The 24,119-nt window shown below is 41.5% G+C and overlaps 2 protein-coding genes across 33 annotated transcripts in view; one reads left to right on the top strand and one right to left on the bottom strand.

The window, feature by feature from the left end:
* The window catches only part of DST (dystonin), a 296,897-nt gene extending 296,386 nt beyond the window's left edge, over window positions 1-511 (bottom strand). For all 26 annotated transcript variants that reach the window (XM_068678323.1, XM_068678322.1, XM_068678298.1 and 23 more), the window contains exon 1: window positions 184-511. In XM_068678323.1, coding sequence (XP_068534424.1) covers window positions 184-364 — 181 coding nt within the window. In that variant the 5' untranslated portion in view covers window positions 365-511. The remainder of the gene's footprint in view (window positions 1-183) is intronic.
* Window positions 512-731: 220 nt separating this feature from the next.
* Window positions 732-24,119, top strand: BEND6 (BEN domain containing 6). 7 transcript variants are annotated; one of them, XM_068678336.1, is made up of 12 exons: window positions 734-876; window positions 2,848-3,020; window positions 3,992-4,150; window positions 5,243-5,396; window positions 12,998-13,226; window positions 13,333-13,478; window positions 14,003-14,101; window positions 14,438-14,615; window positions 15,953-16,170; window positions 17,391-17,583; window positions 19,396-19,534; window positions 22,129-24,119. In XM_068678336.1, the coding sequence occupies exons 5-12, from the start codon at window positions 13,031-13,033 to the stop codon at window positions 22,394-22,396; spliced, it is 1,437 nt and encodes a 478-aa protein (XP_068534437.1). In that variant the 5' UTR covers window positions 734-876; window positions 2,848-3,020; window positions 3,992-4,150; window positions 5,243-5,396; window positions 12,998-13,030; the 3' UTR covers window positions 22,397-24,119. The 7 variants fall into 7 exon arrangements, with proteins under 7 accessions (XP_068534442.1, XP_068534437.1, XP_068534438.1 ...); XM_068678337.1 differs by lacking the exon at window positions 3,992-4,150; XM_068678338.1 differs by lacking the exon at window positions 5,243-5,396.

Here is a 24,119-nt window from a genome sequence, read left to right as displayed (position 1 = left end):
CGCCGCCGCCGGGCTGGGGCTCCCCCCGGGGATTTTATTCATATTTAATTCCCCGGCACGAAGTTGAGCATAAAGTTGCGCTGTAGCGGAGACACCGGGGGGGGTTCCCGACCCCCTCGCTCCCCTCCCGGCAGCCGGAGCCCCTCCTGTCAGCCTCCCCCCCCCCCCTCCCCGGTCCCTCACCTCGGCTCCTGGAGCGCCCCGAGAAGACGGATTTGATGGGGTGCCTCCCCTTGTGCAGCCGGCGGTGCCAGCAGCAGAAGAACACAATGGTCGCGATGGTCCCCAGCAGCAGCAGGAGCAAGAAGAGGGCGCACTGGATGCTGTAGGGTCTCAGCAGCACCAGGAAAGCGGCGGCGATCATGGCTCAGGCGTGCGGCTGCCCCTCTGCCAGCCAGGCGCTGCGGCGAGCCGCGGGGGGCCGGGCAGCGTCTCCCCCCGGCAGCGGAGCGGGCATCGCCGCCGGCAGCCGGGCGGGAGGAGGAGGAGGAGGATGCAGGAGGAGGAGGAGATGGAGGAGGAGGAGGAGGTGGAGGATGGAGGAGGGGCCCGAAATTCGGGCCGTGACTCAGCAGCCGCCCGTTGCGGCGGGGTTCCCCCTGCGCGGCTCGGCGCAGCGGGATGGGCGCCCGCGGGCACCGGCGGGGCGGGGCGCGGCGCCGCATGGCAGCCGGCGGCAGCGGCAGCGGCAGGAGGAGGAGGAGGAGGAAGAGGAGGAGGAGGAGGGTGCCTGCAGGGAGGGAGGAGGAGGAGGAGGAGGAGGAGGAAGGAAAGGGGCACCTCGCAGCCCCGCCGGCGCGGCTGGGACTCGGGGCCGGCCGCTGACATCACGCGCTGGAGCCGCTGCAGAGGGAGGCGGAAAATGGCCGCGGCGAGGTACCGGGGGTGGAGGGGTGGGGGGGAGGCTTCACAACGGGTTGCATTCACCTCGGCTTCGCCCCGGCTTCAGCCCGGCCCTCGGTGGGGAGAGGGGAGCCCCCCGGCTCTCCTCCGTGAGGGGAAGGAGCCGCCGCGAACAGGTGATGGCGTGCTGAGGGCTGACCGCGCCGGGTCCCCCCTGCGGGCTGGCTGCGAGGTGCCCCCCGTGAGGCGCTGGGGTCTCTCGGTGTCCCTCTGCTTGGGGCTGGGGTTTCGGCAGCGAGCCCCTCGGTGTCCCCCTAACTCCCCTCCAGCCCCGGGGGGACCCCCTGAGGTCGCCCCCCTCCGCCCCCCGCCGGCTTTCAGGAGGAGATGGGGTCCCCGCGTCCCGCTGATCCCTGCAAAAAAGATGAAAAAATTAAAATTTTTCACCCTCTGAAAGCACCTCCGGGGTGCTCTGCACTACAGCAGTGTGCAAAATAATAATAATAAAAAGTTAGGGTTGATTTGTGGGAAAATTCGTGCACCTTTCGTGCCTCTTGGATGGGAGCACGGGAGGAGCGGATCTGAAGCTGGACAGAAATAATGCAAATCTCTGTGCAAACATTGGGATAACATTGGGGTGTTTCTGCTTATAGGACGGCCATAAAGCATACATGGAAGCATATGGGATAACATTGGGATGTTTCTGCTTTATAGGATGGCTGTAAAACATGTACGGAAGCATATATCTGAATTTAAATGGCAAAATACGCAAGCAGGAAGGACAGGGAGAGAGGGATGCGCGTCTGTGGTAGCTTAAATAAGAATGGGAAAAAGATGATCCGTGTATTGCTAAATTTCCCGTATCGCTGAAGGAATGTCACTGTGACTCGTTATCCTAAATGTCAGGGAAAGCCTCTTTGGGGGGAGATTCCCCGTGATGCCAGCTCCGGTGGCTACTTTAAGAAAGAAACAAACCAGCCTTGTTTTTGGGTCTGCAGTGCTTTATTCCAGGAATCTCGTCCCATTTTATAGCATCCACCGACATATTGAGACGGAACAGGCTGTCATCTGACTTGGTAGCATGGGAAGTTGCTGTATGGCAGCTTTTGATTTAAAGCTTTCTTTCCTTCACAAATGCTGTGAGGTTGTGTTGTGTCATGTGATGCGATACCAAGCTCTCCTAATACCGCAGTACACTGCAGTAAAATGGTTTTAATGCAGATTACCTGGAGATTATTAAACCGCTTCGTGTCACCTCGCTGGAACATGAAGCGAATCGGAGTGATCTTCCCAGCAGCGCGGAGCCTTGCTGCAGTGTCTCGCTGCAGTCTATTGCAGGGACAAGAAACTTTTCAGCACCTCTCGCTCTGCACCGGTTTATATTTCATAAGGAGGTATTCCAAAAAACATAACGTAGAGGTGGCTGCATAGTAAACTGCAGAGAACTCAGGGAATTAGCTGCAGAATTCACCTTTTCTATGCAGTTATCCAAGAACAACATTTAGAGTAGTGACAGATCTGTAATTAGTCACCCTGCTTGTTTAAGGTTTACAGCTTTTCCTTTCTAAGACTTAAGGTGCACTGGTGCCCTGAGGGTAACGTTTTGCCAAAAGGCTATGATAAATTACTTGACAACAGCTTAATTTTTTTTTCAGATTCTGAAGAGAATACAGTTTAGTACAAGAAATGCTGACGTGTGATTTTTTCAGCAAGCTACTGCTCTAGGCTTCTGAGTCAACGGTCTCATGCATATGAAACTGCTGCTATGGCTTTCTTTATGCTCATTACTATTCTTTTTTTTTTTTTTTTTTATAAATGCTGTGGGTATGGGGAGTGTGGTTAAAATGTTACTTCCGTGGTGAATACAGTTTAAGTAGATGAAGTGATTTCATGTTAAAAATAAGCAAACAATATGCAGCTAGCTTATTCCAAATAGTAAAAAAGAGTAATTATAATAAGTTTTATGTGTATGGTGTTTTTTTTTTAATATAAGCTCCTTTATAGAATGTTTTTCAGGAAATTTTTCATAAATCTTAAGAATGAGAAACAGAGAAGAGAAAAGGAATGAAGAGAGAAGGTTAAAAGAAAGCCGTTGGCTCTCAGCTGAGATTTGACCTCAGAAGGAGAATCCCGGAGGTGAATAGGAAGCTGTTTCAGAGAAGAGGAAGTGAAAGAAGGTAACCAAGTTTTTAAGACTATTTGTGGCAAGAATATGTGGTGAGGAAAGGCAGGTCAGAAAAGAGATCCGAGTTGTTGAGAGGCTGAAGCAAGTCTGGAGGGATCTTACAGACTTTGACCCTGAAATCAATCAGTAAGGGGTACTGCTCCTGCTATTTCAGGGTGTGCATGATGTGGCTGCACTTTTGCAGAGATGTGAGAAGGTGGGAGGTAGCATCCTGTGGATGCTTGTTTTGGTAGGGCTGATAGAGCAGCTGAGCAGCCAGCCACAAAGTCACAGGCACAGCTGCAGTTTGCAGCAGGCAGCTTGGAAGAAACCTTTCCTTTGAGCAGCGCTGAGGGAGGAAGCAGCGATACCTGCTTGGGCAGCAGAGGCTCCACAAAGAGGTGACCCACAAACATCTGCAGTGAGAGGGGACAGGGCAGTACAGGAAGATGTTCCTCAGGTTGCAGTCACTGCTCAGTGCAGCTTCTTTATTTTACAAAGTTGTGGGAAGCAGGGGAGCAGCAACCTGTACATCAAAGTTCTCCAGTATAATGGAAGAGCTGAGCAGGGAATGTGATACAGCAACAGCAGCCTTCCTGCAGGGAAACAATTCAGTATTGACCTAAAGTATTCTCTCACCCAGTCTCATGATAGCCTGACCTGACTTAACAGTCTTGCTAATGCTGATGGCAGGGATATTTTCTTCCCTCACCGTTGCCCAGTATGCAGAATTGCAATGCAATCTGTGGACTAGTACATATACCTCAATAATTTACATGAGGTGCAGCATCTCTTAGAAACTAAAAGAAACTAAAAACCGTAGCTGAGTACAGTGGGTTGGGCTGAAAGGAGGAAAAAAAATGAAAATATCACAGCATTTTGAATGGAGAACCCACATCAACAAAGATCTGACCTCCTGCGATGTGAGCTGTGGAGTTCAAGGGCACTTAACATCTCTGAGAAGGCACCTCTCTGATCCTGCAGGTTCAGGCTGTGTGCACCTCATTTTACAATTACAAGACTTCCTGTATCAGTGGGCCAAAGGAAAGTCACATGTGAGATCTGGTGGTATGGACGTAAGAACAGGAGTTCATACAAGATACGATTTTGGAAGAGTAGCAAAAAAGTACAATTTTTAGCTGAGTAAGTAAGTGAAAGAGTAAGGTCGTTCCTTTCACCGGTATGTAGACGTGCTTTAAAGATTGTGCTTCTACTACTTAATTATAATTAAGTAAAATGTTCTGCTTAAATGATTATTTAACTGGTTAGAAGGATTCTCTAATCATGTAATACTTCTTAACAAAATATTTAGTTTTTTTCCTAATCAAGCAGGAACCTAGGAGCAACCTAAGTAAATAAAGTACTGTAGTGTCTGGGTGTTAGCAACTTAATTCAAAGACATAATTGACATTTCCCCTCAATGTTGTAGTTAATGGGTCACGTACTGTCCTCAGTGTGCTCTCTATCAGTTTTAGTATGATGTATGAGAATATGTTGTGGGAGCTCCTGGTCGATGATTAAATCTAATAAAATACATTCTTCAGCTGAAAGAGTAACAATCTCTAGCTTGATATAAGCATCAGGTTTCAAAAATCTGTTATATGAAATGGTATGCTCTAAGTTTATTAAGGTTATTGCAAATCTTCGTTCTGCCAAACGGGTTAAATTGTTTGCTCCATGCAATGCTTCATATATTTCAATGGCACATCAGTTAATTCTTGCAGTTAGGTAAATACATATTATTGCTTCAAATCATTTGGAAAGAGAAACTAAACTGCAAGTGTTATATGGTCCACACAAGACCAAGCTGTTTGATTCAAGTGCTGCAGACTAGACCCCAGACACAACTGGAAAATTTTGCAGTTTTAGGTGTTTCAGGTGACGATGGAAAACCAAATACCTGTCTCCTTTATGTATGCTGAGGTAATTGTTCTTCTTTCATAGGTTCATTAGCTCACACAACTTGGATATTTTGATTCCCTCTGTTTATTGCACTGACTGTAAATCACGTGGTGTAGGAGCTATGCAGTTGTGAACTCACAGCAATGAGCATTGCTGGAAAAATGCTGGCAGGAATTCTCTGGGCATAAATTGACTTTGCAGACAGACAAGCTGATCTTGAGCCTAGATGGAAATATACTGCTAAAGCTCCTATGGCTTTTCTTTTTTTTCATTACAGCAGTGGTTTGCCCGTTTGTCCTTGGTTAAAATTTGTTCTCTGTTCATTTTTGGCAGTGTCTAATGTAGCAGTTGTCAATCTGAATATGGCCTTGCATCCCAGAGGGAATTGCACTTCATTAGTATTATGTATATAATTGGAAGTTGCTTAAGGATTCCTTCAGACCAGTATACAGTATTGGTATTTCAGCTATTGCCTTAATTTCTAAAGGTAGGTTGAACTGCGAGTGCCAAAATGACGTTTAATTTTACAGGAGGGGAAAAAATAGGTATAATAAGGTCTGAGGTTTTTATCCTCGCAGGGAAAATACCTTCCCATAAATTCTCCTAAGTGCATTCAGAACTAATCTTGGTTGCAGTAATATTCCCTGGAGTAAGAGGACAACATATGTGTCTCTTGTTCTAACTCATGACCTTTAATAGCAATAAGGATTTATTTTTTTAACAGGAGATTATCAAGTTCATTCCCTCCTACCAGTACATAGCAAAACCAGAGGGACTGGGTAAGAGTTTTAGAGTAAAACAGCAAGTATTTTGAGTACTCTTAGGCACGACTTCTAATCTATCATCACTCATCTATGACAGCCAATAAAGACTTACGAGCAGAGATAGTTAAGATGCCACTGGATTATTAAATACTGACCCAAGATCAGGCTTGGAATTTCTAGATGTTTTTTCACTTCTGTGCTGTTATAGTTGAAGTTTGATAGCTGAAGTTGATCATTGATAGTAATGCCTTGGGGCAGCACAGTTTATCAAGAGATATAAGATAGCTTATGTCACCAAAAAAGCTGAGATGCCTTCTCTTACAGACTCTCACATTGGATCACCAGTGGGTTTCTTTGAACAAATCCAATTTGAAACTGCGTTAGTTGCATATGAAAAGTACTTCTGAATTTTTTTTCAGCCTTTTACACATCTCTTCAGAATACATTAAGAAAATAGTATTTGCCTGCTTGGCTGACACACAGAGCAAGTGCACAGTTTTTGCACCTCTGCACAGATCTGCGTGTGGTCAGATTTCCCCTGATGACATCAGCTTCCCATAAATGTATTTAGACAAAATAAGTAAATGCATTGCTCCTCTTTAACCTTCATCATTTGGGAGCTGTTAAGATGCATTACGTTGAATTACCCAAGCCAAATCACGAGAAAGGCCAGCTGTTGAACTCTATAGATCCATGCTGATTTGTTTCCCCTCCCAGACTAATTACTACATGTAAGAGTTTGGATATATTAACTTGCACGGAGAGAGCTTTCATGTGACTATTCAAATTCCAGTAGCTTAGGTATCTCCTGCAGTTCAATAAATAGGCTGTTTTTTGTTGGTCTGTATATGAGTACATTTTGTTGTGCATGGTGTCTGTGAAGAAGCAAGTGAAAGTGGGTACTAGTTTTCCAACTGTCAGCTGTGAAATAGCTACCTAATAAAGATACTAATCCATGATGGAGAATTAAGCCAACTCACTGCATCTTATTTGGCATCTTGCTATCTTTATGTGGATTTTTCATGGATGGGGTGATTCAGTTCATGAAGCAGTTACGAGCAGGTGAGGTATCTAAGCTCCTATTTAAACTTGGCTCAGGCATTGAAGCCCAGAGCATAATTCTTTTCTCTAAATTTTTACATTTAATGCCATTTGAGATACCTGGAGTTAGTAACCATCCTCATGAGCCTGAAAAAGGGTCCTGGCCCTATCTGAGGTATGTGCCCATGAGAAGGGACACTCAGAGGACAGGCATAACAACTTGTGACACCTTAGCACCATGCATTTGTTTTTAGGCAACTGACTTGGGCCTTAAAGCATCTGAAATGAGCTGAATTGCCCTCCACATGGCTTTGATTGTATTCGATAGGGTCTTGACCCTTCTGACTGATGGAGGTGCTCTGTGCTGAGGCATCTACAAAGGGATGGCAGTTGTGAGGAGAGACCTATGGGAGATTAGCACAGCTGGAGTAGCTGCTGAAGGCCAAGCAGAACACAGGATACTGGCACTAGACACCTGTGTTCAGGCAGCCAAATTGGTCCCTAAATTTCCGCTGATTACAATGAAAACCAGTGCACAGGTGACTGCGCATGTCAGCAACTGAATCCTGTCCTAAAAGCCCCATAATGATGGCACGTTGCTATCTCGAAGTTTAGTAAAATCAACACTATGTTTCAGTGTTAGCTGAGTAAATTATCAGTTAGAACTAAAGTTAGGTATTCCTAGAGATATTAAATATATCTGTTCACTAAATTCATTATTCTTCCTTTACTGTCACTCAGTATTACACAAGAAAAGTACATGATTTGATGTGGAAATTAAAAATTTCCAAGCAACTTCTTCAAACTTGTAATTTAAGCCACAGTCCTATGAATATCTTTGGCATATTTGGATGTTGATATTATTTTAAAGAATTTGCAGGTTGCTAAAGCTCACAGCATGAAGGACGCTACTATGAAAAATAATAATTGCTTTATGAATTCTGTGGACCAAACCTATGGATTTTAGCTTTTGGGACAAGATATGGGCCAAATTCTGCATGTAACCATGTGGATTGCAAGTGCTGATGAGGCTTTGAAGTCAAGGAGACAAGCTATGTAAATAAGGCCAGATGTTGCTGAACTACAAATCCCATCGCTTCTTAGAAAAGTATCTGAGGTTATTCCTTGGCTTGGTTTGTGAGGGTAATGATCTACAGGCAGGAAGTGAGCTGTTAGTACTAAGAATCATGTAGCTTTATCCTTCCTGGTAGTGGAAGACAAGTGGGGTCATTTCCGTGCACTTACAAACTTGACAGCTACAGCAGTGTTCCTACAGATGCTCCCCAAGATTTCTAGCTGAATTTGGAACAGAGTCATATTGATGACAAGAAAATCTGTACTCTGCATTCGTGCTTTTAAGTCATACTTTCCCCTGAAATGACTAAGATACCACAGTTAAAATATTTTAAGCAATAAAAACACTTCTGCATTTTTCTGACGCTGTCTGTTTCCACTGAAATCTTCCGTTGGTTTCAGGGGAATAAGATCTGAACCTACAAAAGGGCGTATAACGTATTTAAATAGGGTAATATTTTCCCTCATAAATTTGTTGTGGAGAACCAGGAATTCTGACACATTAGTGTAACCCAAGAGTTTTGCACCAGCATTGTGTTTAATGACCTGGCAAGTTCAGCATGAAATGCAGTAATCAAAGTAACTCAACCCAAATTTGATACTGCTACTAATAGCGCAGAAATAAAATAAATAATTTTGCGTGACACAGATGATTCTAGTCCAGTAAAGAGTTGTGCTGTTCTTTCTTTTATTCCCTAAGAAAAACTGGGATTGTCAAAGTGTGGACTTAGAGGGTAGGTGATATAAAATGTCAGTACTTTATTATGGAACCGTGTTTGCACAGTTGTGGTACAGTTCCTTGTTTTGCTAAAATTAGTGGCAAAGCTTTTATTTTAAGCCCCAGCAGAATCAGACCCATCGAGTAGGCCTACAATCTCATGGTGTAAATTTGTAATACTTTACACTGCGTTTGCTGAAAGGGAAGAGAAATAATGATCTCAGCATGCCATCTGCCAACTCTCAAGCTGAATGGAACAGACTATGTCAGTCAAAGGGTGAGATATGTCTTTAAATGACTCTTGTGGGTATTTTTGTTGTTGTTCTGGCTTTTTGGGTTGCTTAGCAACAATATCCTGTCTGCAAATTTGTGGCATCTGCGCCGAGTGTGAGCTATTAACATGTTTGTAAAAATTAAGTCCAATTAATGTTTCATCTGCAGAGCTCTAAAATTAAATGGCTTCCTCCTTTTCCTTTTTTTTCTTCTACGCATTCCTTGGTTTTAGAAAAAGTGAGGTCAGATTTACGTCTTAGAACAGCGATAAATCATAAGTTGGTATTTCAGTACTTCTCAAATAAAGAGCTGGCGTTTTCAAATGGAGAACACAGCAGAATTGGGCAACTTAAACACAAGTGGCTTTCAAAGGTCATGTAATTCTATCTCTGTGGTTAGTGGCTTAATGCGCTGGGTGAACAATTGTCTGCGAACGATTATGTATCTTCCAATTAAACTGCTGAACAAAGCACCCAGTGTCAGAAATCTTACTTGATGACTGGTAGAACTGTGTAAGAAGGGTTTAAAAGAGAGAACCAGATACACTTCCACAGACTTCATTCTTCATCCTCGTAGCTCCATATCTCAGGAGTTCTACCGGAATCTATCCTGCAGCTTCAAAAGCAGAAAAAGCGAATATAGGAGGGGCTGGACCCAAGCAGCTTCTGTAAGGAGACATGGTATGGTCACTGAGTAGTCAGCGGAGAGGAATGGGCTCCCACAGACAGTAAGTCATCGGCTCTCTGAGATGTGTCTTAGGGCGAGATGAATCACCTCTCTTTCTGCAGTGACAGAAGAGAGCCAAGCGTGGCTAGACAGCCTCTCATTTTCAGGGTAATAAAAGTTCAGTGAGATTAATCCCACTCCACAGATTTTTATTTTTTTCCCGTGGTGATACAGTATATTTTGCCTTTGATCTGTTTTGGCAAAGAAGGTGTTTTAGAGGGAGGCATCTGTGGCAGTCCTTACTCAAGCAAGGTTCACATTGACTCCAGTGAGAGGACAGGGTGAGAAAACACTGCCGGACTTCTCCAGTAAGTGATGTATTTTACTGTTCCTTTCCTTCATTAGAAACATTTTGTTCTACCTTTCCATTCCCTTTAATCACAGGCTGGAAATGATGCCAGCAGACGGCTAGATATTATCCCTAGGGCCCATGAGTTGTCACAATAAATTCTGGGAAAAGACATAGTTTGATTAATGTATATTGAGGGAGCTGAAGCCATGCTTCATCAGAGAAAAGTACTAACAACCAAATATTGCAACAACAGGTCTGAGCAGATGCCTCATAAAGGTGCCGGGAAGTTTTCTGACTCCTTTCAGGAGCTGCAGGGATGGATCGGTCCCATCACTCCTCCCATGACTCTGTGAAATCCTTTCCTAATTTCTCTCAGCATCGTATGTAGCTTATATTTTAACTTGGCAGCTGTTAAGACTCCCAGTGAAATCAGTTTAGCTGTTTACTAGTACACCCTCCCACCACAGGCAAGAATCTTGACAGCTCAGAAGAGCTTTATGGATCATGTAGACAAATCGCTGAGCTCTGCATCCTGCAAGGACCGTGGTAAAACTTCTCCCTAGCTTTGACTAGCGGGCTGGATTTGTCAGCTCTTCCTCTTTGTCTTGCCATCGTGCCCTGGAGCTCTTTTCATGGATCCAGATGCTTCAGGGACATGCACACCTCTTTCTTTTCCCCCACCATGGATAGCTTGTCTGGTGTAAAGACTGAGAGGGATTTCACTGGCCACATGCCTCGCAGCATGTACCAGCCACCCCATGCTGCTGTTGTGGGCTCTGAACATCCAGAAGTCGACATATCCATTGACCTTACTAAGCTGTATAACTTATGTGAGTCCAATGCCTCCTGAAAACTGTTAAGACTTCCTACCATCGTGCTCAGTGGTCACCGTGTGCATGTGAATAGCTCCAGGGCTTTGGGGAATCGTCACTGCTCTTCCATGCTTTGAATCCCTTGTGTGTTTGGTGCTTATCTGGCTGACTTGGTAACCTGCACGTGCACAGACCACAAACATCAGAGTATTGGGCTGAGTACAAAATGAGAGACACCACAGAGACACAGCCTGACAGCAGGGAAATGTTAAAAAATACAGGTTAGCAGATTAACCTCAGCTGTTAATCTTGGCACATTGGCAGCTCTAACTTTGCTACAACTCTGTGAGCATTATGTGGGCTTCCAGGAGAGCAATGAAATAGCTCAGGACTGTCACGGGCCAAACGGGAAAGCTCGAAGTATTTTGTTTGAAAATTGAACAGCTGGGTGATGGGGATTGTTGTGCTGGCTTGATCAGCGGTAAAAGGCTATCAGCTGAGTCTGCCCTCTGATTCTAGAAGTCAACATCTTCGTGCCGGATGAGCAGTTTGGAAAAGAAGGAAAAATACTGATGTTCAATGTGATTGCGTATATGGGTTGTTTTAAATCTGGTATGTTGTTGTTTGAACAAACATGCCATTTCGTTTTGGATCTTACATACTGAAGTCAGTGCTGGAACTTCTCTTCCTTTGGCTCCTGCTGCGTCTGTGCATTTATTCATTTGAATGACTCCTTTCTGTGGGGCGAGGATCCACCCAGCATGGATAAGTGGCAGAATTAGGCCTCCAGTGATTCATGCTAGGCATAGATATTCAGGCTGTCTCCCCTCCAGGATTTACATGGGATGGATTTTTTCTTTAAAGAAAATTAATGTGAATTCCTGCAAACAGTCTCCTTTTTTTTAGCAGTTCAGTACTTAACAATCCTACTGCAATCGTACTCGACACGTTCTGCAGAAAAGTGAGATTTAATATTCTCCTTTTTAAGGGCGATTTCTTATGCTGCTTACCTCATTGTATCGGTAAACATGGTGACAAGAGCACATTTGTCTTGTGCAAATTAACAAGTTCACCTGTGTGAAAAGCCAGCTTTTTGGAGGCTTAGCACAGACATGGCGAATAGCGGTAAGCTGGGCTTCTGCAGATGAATTGACATTGCTTCCTCCAGCACTGCAGCCAGATTTTCTCACTTTGACACAACAGCCCCATGTAATTCTCCTCTCCTAGCTCCGAGTTACCTTTTTGACAGCCTCTGCGTGAGGCGCTAGATTTGCTTCCGACTGATTGAGGCCAAGTAAATCACGAATCCCACTGTCACATCTGGGAATTCATGAGTTTGCAGCTCTACAAAATTATTTCACCCCTGTGAACTGACAGGCCAAATCATATGTTTGTCGGAAAGAAGGCCAAGGCTTGACAAAATCCGTTTTTCTATTTATTGGTTTTATCCGTTTTAAGAATTTTCAAGTAGCAAATATCTTCTCCGAGTATAATGGAAGCACTTACATGAACTGATCACATTTTCAGTAGAGTTTAAGAACGTATATTACATTTCACACTTCCGTGTAAGGCGTATCAGCTTAATTAGAAAAATAAAACGCATAGTATTACTTGTTTCCTTCTCCCTGTGTACAACTTCGGTGCTTTAAAAGGTATTAAAATGGTCCTTTGCTTTACAATATTATCTCACATAAGCGAAGGATTTATCTGCGTATTTGGGTGTGGGTTTTCTTTGTTGCTGTTCTTCTTCATGAAGCAGCCCAGCTCACTTCCAGTCCTCAGCCTGTCATTTCTTCTGTTCATCAAGTTTTCCACTGCCAGAATGTGTCATCCCTCATCCAGTCAGTTGTCCTGGGTTGTTCTGGGCTGTTTTTTATGGGGCCGCAATTGTAGATCTCAGTGCCCGCAGGATGCTTAATGAAGTCCTGGAAGTCACGCATCCCTTCTGATAGCACATAGAGTGAGTGCTTTCCCTCATCCTAGGTGAAGTTTTTATCATACCTGTATCTTTTAGTCTGATGCTAAGGGTTCACTGACACTGAAAGCTTGTTGGGGCAAATGTGGTAATAGACATCATGGGCAGGAGATGGATTAGACATGGTAGTATTATAGAAACAATTGTTCTGTGAGAAAAAGATGTTTTCTGTGCATATTTTGGAAGATAATTATTTTACTTATGTTAATGTACGGAGCAGACCATCTCCCATCTTTCAGGGAAGACAAAACATGGCGCTAGGCTAGTTTTCACTTCCTTACCCAAAATATTTTCATACAAGATAAATATCAAAATCCAGGAATAAATGGTTTTGGGGAGACTTTTTAAAGTATTCTTCTAACATTCCTGTGGCATGACACAGTAACAGCTGTTTTTCCCATGGTGTCCTGCAGGTTGTGTCTGTGTGACAAGAAAACCATTTAACAATGAAAAAATTCACACTGTTTGATTTTGTAAATGACAACTCGCTCCAAATTGGAGAGACTTCGTGGATTCAGGATCTTCCCAGTGATGACAGTGAACTAGAAAGACTTCTGAAACCAAACGAGCATGTGCTAGTAAACTGGCCTGTGGGAGAAAGAAAGACAGAAAAGCACCTAGTGAAGGTTGTGTACATGAGTGGTAAGTGCAGTTGCAGAGTATTTGACTGATAGGAGATTTTAATCTAGTTGCAAAGTATTGCTACATCATTTGCTTTTGGCTTTGGCCATTTTTATGTTTGCTTCAGATGACCCCCAAGAGTTGGTGGAAATGATGCAAAAGATATTACAAGCAGATGAAATTACAAAAATACAAGTTGTTGGAAAAGGCAAGAGGAAGAGAATAGAAATGATTTTCTCAGAAAGTGAAGACAGTGACCTGGATAAAGAGCAGGTGAGTTTCTGCCTTTGTGTGCCTGAGATTGGTATGCTCATCGTGAAGTGAAATAGACCGTAAATATTGATTCTTCATAGTATAATGCACTAAATGCCAATAATAATGGTAGGAATAAAGGCAGTCTTCATGTGATACCTCAGCATGATAACCTGTCAGATTAATCAGGCCAATGGATTTTCTTCTTTGCTGTTCAGCGAGAAAAGTATTATTCAAGTCTTCGGGTGCTGTATAGCCCCACTACGTTTTCTCCCAGGGGATGGATGTCTGACCACTGCGTAAGAAAAGTAGGGACAAGGTTTTATGTTATCCTGAGATCTACAGTGACAAAATGTGAGATCTACAGTGACAAAATGTGGGAAAAGAAAGCACGTATTATTAGCTTTTCGTTGGGATTTATTTTTCCATAAATACTAACTGTGAATGTTACATGCAGAGTGAATAGAAGTTTATAGCATGCCTTGAGATATTACAATGAAAGTCTCCATACGAATGCAAAGATGCTATTACACTCTTGTTTACAGGAGAAGATGATGAAGCATATAAAAAGAAAGAAATCATTTCAGGCATCTGCCCCTGCCAACATCCTCAGTCAACTTGAAACATCTTTAATTAACAAACAGGTAAACATCTCATCTTCAGCAATTTTAATCTATTAAGGAAAAGCAAACGGAAATGTTTTAGTAAAGTTAATGGTTCTAAAACCACATTAGAAAATGGGTGAATAGAGAACATGGAAGTACATAACAGTTATGTACTGCTTTGACATTTCATTTTGAATTTTAATAGGAATGGTAATGTTTATGTTCAGTAACAATTATTATTACAGTGCACCAAGTCTGTTTGTACATTCTGTGTACAAATGGAATACTCTATTTTAGGTAGATATTTTAATGGTAGGTTCAATGCTTTATTTTTATGTTGTTGTTGCTGTAGATAGCACGTTCTGTTTCTTTCAGAGAGAACCATATTCAGGAAGCAACTTTCTGTACAGTGAAAGCAGCAGTGATGATGAAGAGCCCTTATTTCAACTATCCAAGGTAGAACTGTGTGCCAAAATAAAAAGTCTCAAGAGAAAGCTGACAGACACCATGAGAGAAAACTGCCGCCTAAGGCAGTCCCTGGTAATGCTTCAAGGTAAAGTCAGGGGAATTTTTTTGATGAAGAGGAAAGCCTGAAGGTCATGAAAAGCTTGATTTATAGGAGGCTATTTGGGTGGGAATTATGGATGCTCAAGCTCCTGACATGATCAAGGCCTACCATTATCACCACAGTCTTTGATACATAGCAGCCTTCAATTCCAGCAGCACTTAGAAAAAACTAGCCTGTGTGGAGGCCATGCAATCATAGAGTTAGAAATGGAAAAATGTAACTCCTATCAGTTGTTGCCAAGAGAACCTTTCTGTGTGCCATGTATAGCCATCATCTAAGCTCAAATACTCCATTGACCACTCCAACTAACATCATTTATTAAGGATTTTTTATTGCTCTCCTGAGATTTTCTGTGTTCTGGAATAATACATTTCCAATTACATTGGTAATTCCTCATTATTGATAAACTGAGTTCATTCTAGGTACAAAAAATTGTGTCCTATCCCAGAGTCGAGCCATTTTGTCTTTTTATAAATGAACATTTAATCACTCGGTGGTCATAGTCTGAAGCACCTCTTACTTGTTCTTGTTCCTTACTCAGGGACAGCAAAGACAGACTCTGAAGTTTCAAACCGTTAGTGGATGTATAAGATTTAAAGAGGGCTTTCTGCTTCCCATGTCAATGCATTATAGCATCCTTAGACTGTCTAATATCTCTCTTTTTTTTTATTTGTCATACAATTTTGTGAGTGCTTATCAGTTTCATTGCCCACCTGAATGTGTTGCATGTGTTATTCACCTTGACTTGAATCATTCTTCTCCACTTTTCTGAATATTAAATATTTTATTAACATCTGACAACTTTCCTTCCATATTTATACCATTTCCTTTGCATCTTAAGCAGTTTTGTTAGTCTTTTACAGTCTTAAAATAATTTAGTGATTCTGTATCTGGCTGATACTTTATCCCTTGCATCCTTTTTTGCTCTGCTGAATTGATTCTTCTTAATGAAATAAATAAGACTTTCTATTTAAAAACAAATATTTTTTCAGAGAAAGGGCTTTAGAAAATATATCTTCTGTAGAATAAAAGAGGGGGAAAAAATCTGTGCAGTCTACATGACTCCTTTGAAACAAGCATGCAAATATTAGACATACCATTTTGTGGCCTATATTCAGTAGCTTTACAGACTTGTAGAGATTGCAAACAAAAAGGGAAAAAAAAATAGCAAGCTTAGTGCCCTGATGGAAATAAACTAATGGTTCCTCTCAGCCTTGCAGAGAACCGGTCGATCATATTCCAAAAGCAGAGGCCAGATCTTCATGGGTGGGGACTGAAAGCTTTAATTACTATTTTACCCATCACTTTCCATTTGATTTCAGTGTTGCCACAGGCAGTCACTCATTTTGAGGAACTGGTAGGAATGGCTGAAGCACTGCTCAAAGGGGGAGTGACAACATCTACATCTAGTCTTCATTCGCATGCTGTTTGGAAAGCGTCTAACAGTTCTTTAGCAGATACATATGCAGCTATGCATAGTAACTCCAGCTCACCAATAACTTTGAATGGAGAAGATGAGGAGCAACAGACTGAAAAACAGGTCAGTTTAAAGATAATTTCAGGCATAAAAAGTAAATCTCAGTGTAGTACAAATCTTACTGTTACAGCATAATGAAAATAAGCATCAATAAAAGTCATTTTTTTCATGATCCAGTTGTTAACGTGATTAATGAGGTCCTGTTGTACAGAAGGCTCTTAGCAAGAGAACCACTAGGCTTAATTCAGCATGCTGGTAGACTCTCAAACTGATCGCAGTGGCTTTGCACATCTGTGGATTCATGAGTTAAATACTGAGATCCAGGGGTAACTTCCAGACTAATGTTTTGGATTCCAAAAGGGAGCGGTAGTGTTTTAGAGGTAATCTAAGAAAAATGGCTTAATCTGCTTAAACTGTTAATAGGCAAGTGGAGAATTGTATGTTTCTGTTCTTGTTCCTGAAGCTGGCCAACAATTAAGCGGAAATACACATATACATAGTTTCTGAATGAAGATGACCCCTTGTTCTCCATAATTATAGCAGAGCATAAATGAGAAATCCGAGGTCGGAGGCTGTACAGGAAAAATATGAAGACCTAATCAAAAGTATAGTTACTGGGGTCTCAGAAAACCAAAGTATTCTATTGAGAATTGTCAAGGTATGATGCTTTGACTAGATATTGTAATACACAAAATCTGACCTAGCCAAAGAAATATAAAGACCAAAATTTCTAAGCATCCTAGCCATACCTTAATAGAGGTGACTCAAAATTGCACATTAGGAGAGTTCAAATATTTTGGATGTAGAGCTGTGGTGTGCTGAAATCACTCTCAAAGCCTAGGACCAGATGTCACAGTTCTTAGGGCATGTCTGTTCAGAGGCAGAAATATTAGTTTAGGCATATTGCTGTGCTCCTGAGGCTATACAGATTTCAGGACAGAACTGGACCACATCCAGCCTGCATGGAGTGCAAGCAGAAGGATTTAGGTATGTCTGAAAATGGCTTGTCTCTACTAGGGAGTAGTAAGGACTGCTTAGGGGTGAATAGGGGTCCTTAGCCTGCTCCACGCTAGCTTCTGAAAAAAAATAAAAATCAATATGTGTGTACAGCTCCAAACAATTAATGGTATGCAAGTTTAAAAATTGATCTCAAGTGCACAGCTGAAGGGATTGCTTCTGAAATTGTGGTGAAAGAAAATATGCTTTAAAATATTTCAGAGATAATACTATATAATATTTCTACTGAACTGCCATAGTTATGTCTGACCAATTTTGTTTTCCAGTTCAAGATCGAAAAGTGGCAGATTGCACTTTGTAACAAGAGCAAACCTCAAAAGTTTATAAATGACTTGATGCAAGCACTTTACACACATGAGTACATGGCTACGCACAGCCTGACAGGTGCAAAATCCTCCTCTTCAAAGGATAAAGCAGCGAAACCAGCTATGAATCAGAATGAAGTTCAGGAAATCATAGGTGATAACTTATTAACATTACTTAATATGGCACTGATTTGGCAGAGGGCTTTCTCTGAGGGAGGGGCACTAATACTTAACAGCTGGTCTACTCAGGTTGTGTGCTGTTTTATATTTCCTTCTTTGTCTCCATGTTTGTTTTTTAACCCATCGGTTACAAATTCTGACAGTGAAATACTAAGTTCTGGTGTTTCTGTTGTGTGAGTTCTGTGTTTTAAGTGACTGTTCAGGAGCAGTAATAAACTTTTTAGATATTGAAGAGCTAATCTGCAATGGTCTAATGTGGAGCATGGTGATAACAGATAAAGAAGAGGGAAGGCACAGAGAGGACACACTTGGATCGGATTTAAAACCGTGTTTGCTATATTCTGAAGTTATCGAACATTATAAATTTTGACATTTTAAATAGTGCTTGAGGCAAAATGAGACACTAAGTATAGGAGAAAGGAACAGTGATCAGAGAAGCAAACAAAATTTGTTTTATGCTGAGGTTTAAGGCAGATGATGTTTGGTGAATATGAAAGAATCATCTCAGATGCAAGTAGCAGCTTTAAAGAAAACTATTTTGTAAACATGAAGCCTGATTTCTATTGAATTCACACCTGTAGCTTAATACCTTAACAACATAGCCCAAACTCCTGTACCAGAGTCTCTCCCCCATGGTAATTCCTTGGACTACTACCCCCATTCTCTGTTCTCCCCAACTTGGTTTCAGTTCATGAACCTTTGTCTAGTTGTGTTAAAGTTGGGCAGCTATCAGTAGGGTTATCAATATCAAGTTAACAATAGGGTATTGATGTTACAGTTGTGTAAACCTCTTTTCCTTAAGAATCTACCTAGAGAAAAAGTCTCAAAGGCAAAATAGAAAAGGAAAGAATGTGTAAGATGATGAAAATACTGAGGAGTTAAGATGAGACAATTTCAGATTGAAGTATGAGAAAATTGAAAAAGATTCATTGGGATGAGCAGATCTCCTAGTGACTTTTCTGAAGGTGGATTCTGGGGAAGGATCTAGGCAAAACTGAGGAAAGAAACAGGGAATACAATCAGACCATGGAATATGGCATGCTGCAAGAGAGTTCAGTGAAGAAGGGGAGCTTAACAGAGAAGTGAAAGAAATTTGCTAGGTTCCCCTAACAAATTCCCCTAATGAGAACCCTCCTGAGTTCAAACAGGGAAGTGCCAACATTATAGGGGAGAGAAGAAAAACAAGGCATGTCTGGAAATTCTAAGACTGTAGAAAAAGACTTTGCTGATGAGATCAGTTAAAGAAGATAGAAACTGTAAAACTTCAAAATTAAATGAAAGGAAAAAAAATCAAGGGAATGAAAGTGAGGGTAATGGAGAAGAGCAGAAATTTCATTCCTGATGTTAAATCCTGTTAGCATTGTATTCAAAAAAAGTTAACCGTGCAGCTAGAGGAAAAACAGAAGGGAAATTTTAGGGGAAGGAGGCATTTTCTGCAAATACAAAATTAATGAACAAAGCCTGTAAGATTCAGAAGCATGGGAACACACAAGAATAGGCTTCTCTGATCAAAAACAGAACAACAGAGAGAAGATAAACCCACTTATTGCAGGAATCTCTCCTGGGGTTCTCCTTGAGTATGCCAAGAACAGGCTTAACATACAGAAGGCAGAGAAAAAAAGCAAGGGCTGACAAAATTGATGAAGTAGTGAGTAAAGACAGAAAAGTAACAAGCTAAGGCAGAAGTAGCTGGAAATTTCAAAGATGCGATAAGTGCATTTTAGATCATGCCTTTGTGGTCTCCCTGGTTTGGAGGCCTCATATATGTCATCTCTTTGTTTTGCAGGCATCACAAAACAGTTGTTTCCAAACACAGACGATGCTTTAATTAGGCGAATGATGGGACAAAAACTGAACAATTGCACCAAGAAGCCAATTTTAGGCAAAGATCTTAACTCAGGTGCTTTTCAGAAGCATGGCTTTTGGTAAGTCTTAAAATATATATACAAAAGTTGTAGCCTGCAATGTGGAATTCTATATGCTACCTGGTAATAACAAAAACTAAAAGCACTCTTAAAATTATCATGAAGATGCATGTTCACATATGCATTGCCAAATAACATAGCCTTGTACAAAGAGTACGTGATAAAGAAGCAGTGCAGCTTGGCATTACAGCACAAAAAGGTTGTTCATTCTGTGCAACAAAGCACAGGGCTAGTAAATTACAGCAGGAGAAGACAGAAGTAAATGTATGGATTTACTTTGATCAATATGTCCATTTCAGATTTGACATTATCTACTTTTTTACTATTTGCTGTAGTCTCTCCAGAGACCGGGCAATTCCATTTTCTTGTCAGCTGTTGTGCCTCAATTAGCCCACAAGTAAAGATAAAGAAAATCATACCTCTTTAGTTCATACTGATAAAATTACTGTAGGAGAGCTGGATTAGCATTCTTTTACCAACAGAAGAGTCTAAATTATTGGGGTAAGGAATTATTAAATAACGTCTTTCTTATTCTGGGCGTACTTCACCATGTAAACAAGACTAGTCTAAAACTGCTCAATTCATTCATCCCTACTGTCAGTGAAGTCAGCTATTAGCATAGTTCTGTTTCCATGTATGTGAAACATGCATACAATAATTGGAGTTCGAAGGGACCTCTGGAGATTTTTCTAGTCAAACCCCTGCTCCTCAATGCAGGGTTGCCTAGGACAGGTTGTTAGGAGCTGTCTGCAGCTGGGCTGTGAACATATACCCAAGGATGGATGCTCCACCACCACTCTGGGCAACCTCTGCCGGTGCTCAGCTGCCCCTCAGAGTGAAAAACTGTTCAGCCAGAACCTCCTCTGATTCAGTTTGTGCCCATTGCCTCTTGTTCTGTCACTGGGCACCACTGAGAAGAGGCTCCATCTTCTCTACACCCTCCCATGAGGTACAGAGAGAGCTCAGAGCGATCCTGTCCATCTAGGCTGAGCAATCCCAGCTATCTCAACCTCTCCTTGCATGAGAGATGCTCCAGCTCCTCAGGCATATATTCACTAGTTTAAAAACTTCATACTGAAATATGATGGTGCACATCTTAAGCCTCTATAGAGAAGAATATCCTGTATATGTTATATTGTGTATATATATGTCTCCGTGTGTGTATGTATAGTGTGTATATATACAACAGAGTGGAGAGAGTTCTTCTGGGAATGCTGGGAAGAACAGAACAAGAGAAGAAAACCAGTGAGACATCAGGGAGAACAGATTTTTTTTCTTAGACTTCCCATGCCTAACTAATACATTACTTCTTCCTAGTTTAGTTATAGCAAGTGTTTCAAATATATACTATACTGTACTACACTGCATAACAAAACACAAGATATTTGACTGTTACAAGCACCATTGCTTGATAAGTAGCAGTGCTTCACTATTAGAATTCCTCTCTAAGCCACCTGGAAGTACTCCATGGACTTGAATTACTACTGTGGTCTGTTTTTTTTTTAATTACTACTATGGTCTATGAATTACTACTAGAGAAATACTCGGATCATATCTGTAGGAAGAATCTACACACATGGGTTTTCTTAGCTGGAAACAATAAACAAACGCACCAGCCTGGCTAGAATAAGTTGAGTGTGTTAATGTTTTTCTTCTAGACCTTACAAAACAAAGGCCCTCTGCATTTGTAGCATACATTGTGCATTGATTCACTGTAGTGCTCTTCCCTGTCCTTGACACGGGTGGTAAAAATAACAGCATAGAAAGACAGGCTTGGTCTTCTCTGATAATATTAAATGTTAAATATATATATGATCTTTCTCCTCATCAGATGAATCCACGATTTTTGCTAATTTCTGAGTCTCCTGCTGTACAGGCACAGTATTCCTTAGTCCTGGCAGGAGGATCTTGAGCTAGCACAAATACAGTTCTGGGTTGCTGTTTCATACTGCCTGAAGACTTTTCAGCTTAAATGTAGTTATCTTAAAATAGAAATGTCTTTGTCTGTCATTGATACGTGCTTATGTAAAATTCAGCCCAATATCCACTGAAACCAATGTGAATATTGTTTGCATAGTCTCTCTTCAATGGACTTTTATTAGAGCGCATTTATAATAGATCAGTTTAATACGTGTTCAGAATTTCCTCACTGTAAAAGCATTTAAACACTATCGTCCCCAAGGTAATGGTGGTGTTTTCTTTCACTTGGATGACACAGGTTTCCACTGCAATAAAATTAGGAAAATTTAAAAGTGCTCACAGTGTCACAGTTCCACCTTTGCTTCACCTCAAGAAAAAAATCCTATTGTGCAGGACCTTAGTAACAACTTAGAAGTTAATAACAAATTGATTTTAAACTATCAAAGCCTGGTGATGCTGCAGTTATGATCTCTGTTGTGGCTTCACCTCTTCTACCTTTCCCCGGAACACAGGTATGATTTGAGAGAAGGAATTAGGATTCAAATCTGAGACAGACAAATCATCATCTCAGATTCATTAGCTGAGGTGAAACTGTGCTGCTGGGAAACTAAGAAGAGTAGTCACTGCACGTTGAATGTTAACATTGCAAGCTTAGTTGTGAACTGTCTCAACAGTGGTTCAACAGCTGCTCCTCAGGGCATCATCCCTTCGGCTGTTCCTCCCAGCACTCAAGACCAGCAGGATGATGATTCACCAGCTGCTGCTGCACAAATTCAGCAGAGCCACAGCCGTCTGACTCCTCCACCTCCCAGCACAGAAGGTCAGCAGGAGGGTTTCAAACCCACTTCTTCTAAGGTGGAGCCTCATCTCTCCAGCAGTTCACCAGCGCCCTCTGCCAACCAGGGTTGCAGACAGGACCTCAGGAATTTGGATAAGGAGTAACAGGATGTGCTTCGTACCAGTTCTTCGATGGAGACAAAGGAGTAGTACAAAATTAAAATGAAATAATATTTATGGGGCCTAGCAACAGAGAACAGAGGTACTGCAAGAAGAATAGAAGCCTGGGAACCTTTTTCTCAAATGAGTGAAAATCCCACAGCATAGAAAAAAAATGAAGGCATATTAATATCTTTAAGATATTATTAAATATATGCATGTTATACTGTATTTCAGAAAATATAAACTTGATCCAAAGAATACAAGAAGAGTTCCCCTTAGTTAGAAAAACACTATAATATTTAAAGTAACACCAAAAGAATTTATAAGAGGAACCTTAATTCCCTTGCTTTCACCTTGACAGCTGATGGAAAACTGCTTTACCAATTAGAGAAAGCTATTGCATACTAATACAAAAGAGATACAGAGGTATAAAAACAGAACAGAAAAAAATCCTAGTGAATGAAAACTATGACCAGCACAGGGTTGGAAAACACAGGGCCACATGAACAGAGAAATAGTAGTGCAATAGGTATTTAAGGATGCTGTTAATTTAGAAAGAATAAAATGTTATCAGGGCAATGAAACTGCACTTCCCAAGATGTCTGCAAGAAAGAAGCAGCTCCTTTTTAACCTCCAGAAGGTAGAAAGACAATGAAAGAAGGCATGTTTCTTCTTAGCTCAGGGAAGAGTCCTCCAGGATAGCCTGTGGAGGCCATGGCTTCTCTCCCAGCCCTTTTGCTGCTGCTACTCTGGTTTGGCAGCTGTCGCTTTCTTCCCTGAACATCAGGTCCTGAGGGTAAGGATAACAGATCCCTCCAGTCAAGGGATGGAGGATTATCTCTTGGAAGCAACTAGTAAAGGACAGAGGTGCCAGCTTCTGCTCCCTCTGTCTACATTTTGGTATGCTGCTCTTTGGTTAGAGGGTGGGTGAAGAGGCAGAGCATTCCTTGTGGGGTTGGTACCAGAAATCCCCCAGCAGTTGGGCAATTCCTCTTGAGCTCTCTAATACCGCTTGTCCCAGGGGCACAACTGGTGGTCATGCACCCTGTAATTGCCTGTGGAGGAGGAGTGGTACTTTTTTTCCTCCTTGTTGACTGATTCCAGTTTTACAGTGTCCTGCTAGAGAGAACATTTGGGTTATGGGGGTTATAGCTTTCACGCTTGAGGATATTTCTCCCAGAACAGAGAGTACTAACAGGTAAATCTATATGGCAAATATACTTGGCAAACAAGCAACTAATGACTCAAGATGGAGGGGGAAAAAAAGGGAAAAAATTTAAAAAAAAAAAAAACTAGCTTGATTTGAGGAAGATTTCTAGAATTAGAAATGGGGTAAATGCCAGGAAAAAAAAGAATCTGAAGACAAGTTTTGCAGCTGAATACCTCTGAAGGGAAGTGCTGCAAACTACCTTCATTAGAACAAGGCACTAATCAAATGCACTGTTAGTTCTGGATGAGATGGGGTATGACTGAAGAGATCTGCTAGCCTTTTTCATCTCTCATGTCCATCAATTCCTTGTAGATAAGGTTAAGATGAAAGCAGGTATGACAGTGTGATGTAAGTTCTATCTCACATTATTAACTACCATCCATAAAATGTAACAGGAAGATGTTTGCTATTATGTATATTTTGTATATGTACCTGTATGTACAGCATATAAGGATGTATATACTTAATCATATTTTTGAAGCAACTTTCTATCAAATAAAATGAAATATTACTATC

Source organism: Anas acuta, chromosome 3 (genome assembly GCF_963932015.1).
Source record: "Anas acuta chromosome 3, bAnaAcu1.1, whole genome shotgun sequence".
Taxonomy (NCBI): domain Eukaryota; kingdom Metazoa; phylum Chordata; class Aves; order Anseriformes; family Anatidae; genus Anas; species Anas acuta.
Note: the sequence above shows the minus strand (reverse complement) of the source record. Positions and strands in the feature narration are given on the sequence as shown.